At 35.4% G+C, this 10,939-nt stretch overlaps 1 protein-coding gene across 1 annotated transcript in view; it reads left to right on the forward strand.

Moving 5' to 3' along the window:
• Positions 1 to 294: 294 nt before the first annotated feature.
• The window catches only part of LOC113225768 (facilitated trehalose transporter Tret1-like), a 23,475-nt gene continuing 12,830 nt past the window's right edge, over positions 295 to 10,939 (forward strand). The window contains exons 1-2 of the mRNA XM_026458181.1: positions 295 to 442; positions 9,907 to 10,042. Coding sequence (XP_026313966.1) covers positions 386 to 442; positions 9,907 to 10,042 — 193 coding nt within the window. The 5' untranslated portion in view covers positions 295 to 385. The remainder of the gene's footprint in view (positions 443 to 9,906; positions 10,043 to 10,939) is intronic.

Below are 10,939 nucleotides of genomic sequence, written 5' to 3' on the forward strand. Positions count from 1 at the left end.
AACATTTGGGAACCTCTGGAATAGACTAACGATTACATCCTGCTGTCGAAAGCCCAACCAGACAGTGCAGTGAAATGCAGCTCAGATTTAAGATAAAATAATAATAAGATTTAAATCAAACTCCATGCCAGTTATAATAGGTACCCTATAAAATGTAATAGTAGAGTTGGGTTTTACCAACAGCAACAAATGGCTGAACTCAGTTTTATTATTTTATTATAGCTATTATAAAACATATAATAATAGTTTAATTGTTTAACAATCCTATCACTTACTCAATAAATATTTCCACAGTACATGAGGAAAATCTCTTCTCTTGTGCAAATTTCGCTTGTTATCTTTAAACAATTTACAAAAATTAATCTTTACCAGAAATTGTGTAAAAATGAGTGAAACAAGTGAACAAACAGGAGTGTCTCGGGCAAGAGTTGTTTTATCTCAAGTAAGTTGTTAATAATATGTTCCTATATTTAAATTTCAGGCAGAATAGCTACGTGAAATGGTAAGCAAACCCCCTCATATCCTATAAAAGCGGAGAGGAATAAAAATATTTTTAAAACAACTAGTAGTATTCGGTATTTTGACATATCTTCTAAATTTTGTGAAAATAACGTAAATCTTATTGGGTATATTTATTTTATTAATGTTTTAACCACCATGACATTAATTTATTTTTTAAACCGACTACAAAAAAGGAGGGTAGGGAGATACGCGATTACTCCGGCGTTTGTGAACCGTTTTGGTGATTTTTTTTGTTTGTTGGAAAGAGCCCCTCAGTATTCGTCCCATTTAAATTTAACTCGCGTTTTGCAGTTTGCGGTTTCACGCACTTTCCGTCAATCGATTTCAATAAACCTTAGCAAATAGATGTAATTAAAATAAAAAAGCTAATAAGTACCTAACTTATGAGATCGGTTTTTGTAATAAAAAAAGTTATAATTACTTGTGATAATACTCCACTAGTTTGTTATTACTATTGACACAAAGATCGATCAAACACTAAGAAAAATTCCTTCAATCCGACTGGACTTAAACCAGCGTCTGTCGCCTCAACGTGGCTACCGCTCTTACCAACCGAGCTACGTATCGAGCCTGCAAATTTTATTAATTTCTTAATGTGCTTGTTGCGGATTTTTGTGTTGGATTTTAAACGGCTGTGTTGCGGTGAGAACTTTTGAAATCTTATTGGTTGTTTGAACACTAATACTTCTCTCCGCTTTGGTGTATAATCTGCTAATTTATGCAAAATTACCTCATCAAAAGAAACACAACTCAGTAGGACTAGCACGATAGGGCGCGCCTAGCGCGAGAGCGACATACCGGCCGAGAAGTATTTTTTTTATAACTCGCATGTGGCGAGACGTACAAGTCCGACTCGCCTATACATAACAGTTGCAACTCCTCTCAGAGCTTTAAATCGCAAAGATCTTAGAGGCACTGTCACTGCGCCCGTCACCCTAAGACATAAGTCGACAAGTCCCAAGTGCCTGTAATTTCACGCACCCTTACCCTTCCAAAACGGGACACTAACCGCCAAGCAGTAATGCTAACATTACTGCTTGGCGGCTGAAATACGTAAGGTGGCAGTACTTCCCTGGACGATCTCTTTCACAAGGAGCTGTTCTGCTTAGAAGAGGTTGTTATCAAACATTTTGATTTTTTTTTATGTTATCCACAAGTCGTGTGTCTGGTGGTAACATAGAAGTAGTAAATACCGTTCCAAGCCGGAACGAAGTAATGCTCACACGGGGTCAGATGGTGAAGTGGCAGTACTTCCCTGGGCTAACTCTTTCACAAGGAGCTCTACTGCTACTAAATCTTATTGAAACACTTACTTACATAAATTAATGAAAAAATTCGAAAGGCTATTGCGCTATTTTTGTATTGGTACAGGGTCTAGAGCACGTCAAGCTTGACACTTAAGATTTTAATCCTACTCTATGCCGCTTTCTATAAGAACGGTCCAAAGTTCAAACTGTCAAGCTTGATGGGGTCTGGACTGTACCATACAACATTATTATAAGTAAAATAATCAAAATTACAATTTAATTTGTTTCTTTTAATCAAGTCCTTGAGTAGTGCTACTCAAAATACAAAACTGTTTTGTTTTTATTATCTTTCCAACTATTTATAATACTAATATATTGAATTGAACGTACTTAAAACATTTACATTTTTTTAATGTAGCCGAAATGTAGTAGATCGCTACAAAAACAGTTGTTACAAACCAGGTACAAAAACTCGTCGGACTTGAAAATTGACGGTAACCTCGAAAAAGATTAAAAAAAATATTACGAACATGTGGAAACTTTTAGGGCTACGACGACAGACTCCTCATTGATTTACGGTATCTAAATGAATTTCGTAATGACTTATTTAACAACACAAATTTATTTCTCAACGAAGTAACTGACTTGAAGTACCTAGCAGCTGCCTTGGCGGTCTATTTTGGCCTCTGTGACGTCTAATTTAAGCATAATCGTAAATCGTTACTACAAAACGTGGTCATAAATTACTTGGTCTGACCTGTCACGTAACGGGTAAATACGATAACATAAACATGAAAAATAAGGCTCAGTGTGTCAGACACAAGTCAGTGCCGCACAAATTTAAAATGTGGTATGCGTCGGGTAAATTCGTAAACCACGTACAATAATCTCCCTTATTGTTGACTTTTGAGTAGATATAAAAAACAGAATTATCTAGAAATTATTATATGACAATCTTCAAACATTATATTGTAATCTTTAATTGCCCGACCAATGGGTGCAGGGTCCTTCTCCCATTCGTCCTTCTCCAAGAATATTAGCATCCTCTTGGGTTTGCTGAGACTTTGGGGATCCACCTCGACACTACGATGTAATTCGCCCTGTAGTTCGCCACGGCAGAGCACTTACTACGTATTACAGTGTTTCCGTGCTCTGTAGAAAGCTGCCCGGGATACTTTGCTTTTTAAGTTTCGAAATAAACAGGCGTTGTGAAGCTTTTTCCTCTTCTGCTTACAAACCTCAAGGCTGTCCAAATGAGATATTTTTACACTTTTATGTATTTACTGTGATCTAGTCCTACGTATATATTGGAGCTTTAATTTCGAACACTGGAGGATGCGTAGATGAAATGAAAAGATGTATGTCAGTATCTAAAATAGCAATGGATAAACTGAAGAAAATACGGAGGAATAAAAACATTACTAATGCCACTAAAATCCGGCCGGTCCGAACACTAGTTTTCCCATATTTCTGTACGCTGCAGAGACATGAGCGCTCCGTGAAATCGAGAAAAAGAATATAGACGCTCTGGAAATGTGGTGCTGGAGAAGAATGCTTGGGGTATCGTGGACAGAGTTTCGTTCAAACGCCTCCATACTCCAAGAATTCGGCATCAAGCAGCGTCTGTCTACTGTGGTACAAACTCGCATCTTGAAATTCTTCGGTCACGTCGCAAGACGGAATTTTGACTCCACAGAGCGTCTTGTTGTACAGGGCAGAGTGGAGGGCACTAAACTGCGCGGAAGGTCACCCATTCGGTGGACCGATCAAATAAAATCTGCAGTGGGCGGTCGTTTACATGAGTGCACGAAGGAGTCCACTAATAGAGACAGATGGTGTGATGTCGTGAGGCAAGCCACATCAGCCGTCAAGAGTGATATGAAAGAGAAGATGTACTTACTGCTCTTGATCATTACAATGGTACGATGGGTCTTGGCTTGAACTGACTATGAATTCTGACCCTAAAATGTACATATATCTTCGTCCCTTTTCATGATATTTTGTATTTGTGCTAAAACAAGACATACTGCTCGGGTGATTTACTCTATTCTGAACTGTACAATTTATTAATTCCGCGCTACTTAGAAATAAATACACAGGACGAATATTGTTGGTCTCGTGGCAGATATTATTTTACATACTACATTTTCAGTTTGCACGGTAATTTAGAATAGCACCTTTGTTTTGTGTAGCATAACAACCGGTGACACAAATAGTAACACTCGGCAGTTTTCGTATAAACTAGAGGAAGGTAATTAATTATATTCGTTCGTTCGTGCGATCGTCGTGAATAACAACGCCCACATTATTTTTTGAAGAATCAGTTCAGTACACTTTATCGTTTATCAATATAAAATAATAGAACGGCTAACATAATCTGCATTGTAGCCATAATTCAGAAAATTTAAGGAAATACTACATTCACAATGTAAAGAACTTATATATGTTTTGGCCAATGTATATACTAGCGCAATAATTTCAAGGTCTAAAAACAACACCCCGTCGTAAGCAGGGCGTAAGAAGCTGATGCTACCACTTCTTACATTTCATCATTGTTTTTTTTTTGTTTCCTTGGCTCTTTATGATTATCGTTGTCCGTTGATTTTTTTAAATTGATTATGAAACTGTTTCTCGGTAATTGACGACCATAGCAAACTTCGGCACCTTTGACATTCTAATTAAAGAGCCCTATTTTATTACATATTGTTTTATATTTTAAAAAGAAAGAGCTGAAAATAAGCGCATGCTATATGCAATGCATGCTGTATATATATTTTCTATTCTAAAGAACTTACAATTTGTATGTGACAAATCGTTGACAAATCTTGAGAACAACAATGGTCGCCAGTGAAAAATTTGGTCAGAATGCTGATGAAGGGACTTTGTATTACAAATCAATCAAAGTCAATTTATCAAATTGCTTCAATTCATACGCTATTGGTTGATAATTGTCAATCTACGCAATTTATTTACATTATGATCATTTGCCATGTTACCCGGTATTTTAAATAACTTATAATTGGTAAGAATTTAACCACAATGTCACTTGTTTAATATGGGCGCTATTGTTGGTAACATGTTAGTGGCTTGTACATCCATAACGTAAGTATGTTTCTAGAAGGTCCTAAGTGAAGCATATGACATGCTGGTGTTCTTAGAAAAGCTGCAATCTGGAACACATGGAGAGTCTTTGCTAATTCATTCGTGGAGTCACGATTGTACAGGCAAAATAGACGAGTATTAGCCGTTCATCTAACATCTGAACAAAACTTATGCCATGTTTACACCGGATTTTCGACATACTACTATGCCTCGCCGAAGGAGACGCAATCGTGCACTGTCATTCGCCGAAATGACCGACCGAGTTATAATTAATAAATACAAGTTTACACATAGATACACAGCAAATCGATTGAAATATTTAACGAACCGATCGGGTTAAAACTTAATTGCCACAGGCGACTCAGTCGCCCGAGGGCGCGTTCCCATTAAGTAGTGACGACAGATGGCACAATTTAAAGTATCGTGTCTTGTATATTGGAATGTAGTTGTTCACGTATAGAACAACACGAATATCTATCGTTCACAACTTTTTTGACGTTACAACGACAGACTGTCGTGATAATGGGAAGAGCTAGAATGACAGTCGTCCAACGATAAATAAAACGTCACGATAAAAATGTGACGACAGATAATCGTTGCTTCAAATGATTCTGTCGTCCAAACGACAAAGCCGTTGCCATGAACCGATAAATTGTCCTCACGATCTAGTAGGAAGAGTTAGACACGGCAGTCGTTCAATGATAAAATAAACGTCCACGACACAGTCATGACAGATAGTCGCGATATGGCTAGACGCGACAGTCGTCCAACAATAAATAGAACGTTACGACATAATGAGAACGCGCCCTATGAGTGATATCACCTAATCGACTTTGTCGACTTTCGGCAATTACGGTCGTCAAACGACTGTGTTTACACTGGGTAGATTGCCTACGACCAAAGGCAAAGTACTACTTACTTACTTACTTACTTACTTTGCCTACGAAAGCAAAGTAAAGGCGATTTTATCTACCTAGTGTAAACGCGCCATTATTTTCAACAATCAGCAATATTATTAAATTTGACATCTCCGCCTAGCCAACTCACCATTCAGCTCTTGTAGGATAATAGGGCCTTACACTGAGTAATCATTATTATGATTAATATATTATGTGTTTGTTTATTATTCTAGTAAAATAATTTTACATACAAACTGAACAAACAATATTTGTACCTAAGTTCGTTCGTTAATATTTGTATGCGTGAATTTTCAAAAATTATAGTACAAAAGCAACAGGACGATATTCGAAAAGATCGTTGAGCGTTGATCTGCAGCTCTATTAATCCAGTGATGTCAAATTTCAAGGGAACGGTCTCCCTTAGTCTAAAATTATATGTATAGTTACCCAAGTCGACACAGACTGTGCTATAGATTTGAGGGTGTAGTTTAGTAACACTGAAATTAGAGAAAAAATATTTTGGCAAAAAATGTATTTTTGTAACTAACAGTTAAGATTAATAGATTGACTTTTATGCATTATAAATATAAGGAAATCAAGCACTAAACCTACTTTTTTGTCTTCATTATTTAAAACTTGATTCACCTTTAAATTGTTACGTCAGACTTTTTGTGCTTCTAATACTGCCTGGACTGAACTGCCTACGTGACCGAACAGTTACCACGCTGGATTGCCACGCAGAGGTCCCGGATTTGATCCCGGGCCGGTAGAAATATTTGTATCACCTATATTTATTTCTCTCGTGTGTTTGGGTGTAATTTTTAGTAGCAGTAGAGATCCTTGTGAAATAGTTCGTCCAGGGAAGTACTGACACCTTACCTATTTCTGCCGACAAGCAGTAATGCTGGTGAAATTACAGGCACTTGGGATTTTTCAACTTATGTCTCTGTTTGTCTCTAGTTTTATTTTATATTACTAAATCTAGAACCTCTGAAATATTAGTCTTCATAAACTTTGCCTACAACGGATTTCGTTTCAATTAAGTAAATTTTTAACTCAAGTTTCTCTAAAGAGAAACTTGAGCTTACAAATCGTTCGCATTTCACTTATTTGTATTCGGAACCTATCAAGCATCCATATACATATACTAAATCTATAAAAGCATCTGTCTCTCTTTTGCACTACAATCTATTAGACACTATTGTCTAGACCAATGAATGTACCTAAAATACGTTGACAAGACCGGTGATCGCAATGGAACACATTCTATGAATCTGACCTCCGATCGAATTTCGGCCGTTGCTTTAATTTATTACCCCTTATGAACTTTGACCAATATTACGCTAGCGCACAGGTCAGCAACCTTTTGGGTTGGAAAAGCCAAAAATTACAATTTACAAAATTTCATAGTTTTTAAAGAGCCACTAAAATGTTTCTTGCCAATATCTAAACTAAAATGTTTCTTGCCTTTATATAAGCACTATAAACTTGCTTGATTTTGATTTAAAATAAAAAACTTGAAAATAAGAAATAAATAAGAACGGTTACCATGCCACGACTGCCACGCAGCGGTCCCAGGTTCGATTCCCGGGCCTTTTCCCAGGAAAAAAATTTGTGTGGCCTACATTTATTTCTCTCGTGAGTTTGGGTGTGATTTTGTGGTTGTCTATGTGTGTGTCCATGGCACCCGCGACTCAGGGTTTCCCTAGTGCGGGGCTATGTTGAGAGTGTGCGTTATTATTATTATGATATTATTATTATTATTCATACATAGTATTTATTTCGCAACAAATTAAAGTATTTAACAAGGAAATTAAAATAATTAAATAATATAACTACAGAATTTAGTAGTAAATCAATGAGAGGATTGGCTTTGCATGCCTTTTGAAAGATTGGATACATTTGGCTCATAACTAATTGTTTTAAGTTTTAAACACATATATAGATTTTCATTTGTTAGTTGGTTTCTTACTTTACTTTTATTATATTCATGCAAGAAAACGGTTGCGTATGTTGCGCTCAAAAACGTTTGAATTATGAATGTTACGACGACGTTCTAATGATTGCTAATTGCGTTATAGGTAACATTCGTTATTGTTATTTGGACTGTTGGTATATTAGTATGGAAATCAATTTTTAGTCATCATCGAGTATATAACCAGAAATAGAGACGAAATAAAGGCCATATATTCCTGGTAACACATTAGCGATACAGCTCTTATAAATATCAACTCCCGTTTGCACTGAAATATAGACAGGCCAACTACTGACCTGTGCGTACGTCTCCGTATATTCCAAAAAATATTCTGTATTTATTGTAATAAAGATAATATCTCTAACAATGCCTTGCTGTTATTTAGGTGGTGTGGGAAAAACTGCAAAACATCTAATTACAAAACAAACGGAATCACATTTCATCGGTAATTAAATATTAAATATGTAATTTTGCAATTTTCGTCCATTATAGCGAAGCTCAAGTTAACTGGTCGATTTGAAGTGAAACAGTTGACGACACCCATTGACGACACCCGTCAATTATTTCGAACTCGGGCTAGCCAATCGGAGCGCAGTTGTCACAGTAATGATATGGCGGAATAGTTTTGAAACAAATTAAACGACATTTCGTCTCTATTTAGTCATACACATTTTATTAACGACAGGCGGATTTGATTACATATATTAAATTAAAATGAAACGCTTTGAAATATGTCTCCTATGTGTGAATTTGCAAAAATTAACAATTAAAATGAATCTGTGCCCAGCAGTTGGACAAATAATGGGTCGATGATGATTCAAATATAATAAGTTCGGCTATTTATTTCATAAGCGTAAACAACGTTCAGTTGATAGTCGATGCAATATTTATCGACTGCAATCACTAGCTGCTTGCTGGCGGGCAATACTTTTGTGAAATGAACTGTCATTTCACTCCATCTTCAAAAAAGACAGACTAGAGAATAAGTATAAAATGTCAAACGGAATTTCGTTCATAATTCTGAAATACGTATTACTTAAGAACAGACTTTCGTTCATAATTCCGTACACATTTCGTTGTAAATTCGTGTTTCCCGCACGCCGCCAGAGTATTTCAAGGGTGCGGGTATGATAGTAAGGAAGCAGCCATATTTTACCAAAAAGATTTAACAAAGATAAAATTCATATTCTCACGAGTCCATCAGTCAAAAATACGCCACAGAATAAGCGTATCTACGCAAAACGATAATATTTACCACACCTTGATTGCCGGTTTTTACATATTATTAAAATAAATAAGCAAAATAGTCTCTAAAATACGAAATTTATTTAAATACGAACATTTCAAAATTATTGAAATAAGTTCGGTGCAAAAAATACTTTTTTTTTCAACTTCACGGAGTTGGGGGAAAATGTAGTCCGGCAAACGTCGAGTGTCAACAAAACGCGTCCTCATTGCGAAACATTTAAATGCAAGTTCATTGAATCAGTTTATCAATTACTAAATTATGCTTGTTATTCTCTGGTCCAAAAGTAACTTTTGTATATATATTTTTTAACTAAGGCACTTTGTGTACCCAATAAGAGCAGAGAGAAGCTGAGTTTATGTGACCAATAAATTTTGTTTATTTTGATTCAACAGGGAGATATCTTAATATTAAGATCACTTCCTAGGTCCAATTGTACAATATTATTTTACAACCCTAAATATCGTAATTCTTGTCATTAAAACCAATGCTTTACGCCCTCTAAATACTCAATCTTTGTAAAAAAAAATCTTCCAATTCATGTCTAGGATCGGTGCAGCTTGACCTAATTATTATAATGCTAAAGACGGTAATTACTGTTTACTGATAATGAACAATAGGATAATTAAATAAAATTGTTTATTGCTCCTATCAACTGATAGCATGAATTTGAAATTCGTTTTATGATATCTCTATCACCAGTAAAAAAGCATCGGTGTAAAATATATCGTGTATTACGTCTTTAAGACCGTTATGTTAACAACACAACAGCTATTTTATTGTTTTAACTAATTTATCAATTTTATTTTCACATTGCAATTTTCACAAATGCCCTACTATGTGAAAGAGTGGAAGACGTGGACGTTCGTGATCGCTGAGTCGAGTGACTACTTATATATGATTGACTTTTATCAGGTGCTAGCATGTTTGGCCCTGGACATTCTGCTGGTGGGGCTTGGCTTGTCTATCAGCTTCGTCACCATGGTGCTGCCAGACGTCTTGGACGCCAAGGAGGGGATCTCCCTCACCAAGAAACAGGCCTCGTGGTTTGGTAACTATTATATTGAACAAAATTTTATGTTACATTGTAAGTGTGTACAATATTGCAGTGAATTTCCAACATTATTGATTTTGAAATCTGTTTATACGTTTACTCATTGCAAAAAAAAATGAATGAATGGAAGCAAAAATGCACTAAGTTGTTGTTTATTATTTTACAATATTATTTTTGGCACGATTACGAAGACTTAGCACATTCACCTATTGATTGAACTCTCAATAAAAAAAAATAAAAAAATAATTCTTTTAAAATTCATAAATGCCGCAGGTTAAAATTAAATAAATAAAAAAATTTAAGCATTTGTTTTCCAAGTTTTAGAAAGGCAAACTTATTCTTTTCGTTTCAAGAAAAAAGAGGAATCGTTTGTTCTCTTTAATTTAGGTAAGTACGAATAGGCCAGTCACTGTCAAGCTTAAAAGTAAAACAATATTCGATAACAATTTTTAATACATTGTTTTTTTTATTAAAAATTTTTAATAAAAAAAAACAATGTATTAAAATTAATTGTACCATTTTATTAAAATTTTCTGGACTTCATAGGTTTGTCAGTTTTGAATGAATAAAAAACATCATAGTAAAATCATATCATCATCATAACAAACGGTAAAAAAGCTATCAATATAAAGTGTCGTGCCTTGTATATTTAAATAAAGTTGTTCACACACAGAATAACACGATTAGCTCCCCCTCTCGGCAATAATACAGTCAGTAAACAAAATAAAGTTATTAGATAGGAAATGACAATAAAAACTCTTACTGTTTATCTAGAGTCATAAACAGGAGGCAAATAAATTAGATGTATTGGACGGGAACATTACGTATTTAAAAATTAAACTAGTGTGTGTGTGTGTGTGTGTGTGTGTGTGTGTGTGTGTGTGTGTGTGTGTG

The sequence above is a fragment of the Hyposmocoma kahamanoa genome, unplaced genomic scaffold (genome assembly GCF_003589595.1).
Source record: "Hyposmocoma kahamanoa isolate Upper Pololo Valley unplaced genomic scaffold, ASM358959v1 100021, whole genome shotgun sequence".
In the NCBI taxonomy this organism is placed as follows: Eukaryota; Metazoa; Arthropoda; class Insecta; order Lepidoptera; family Cosmopterigidae; genus Hyposmocoma; species Hyposmocoma kahamanoa.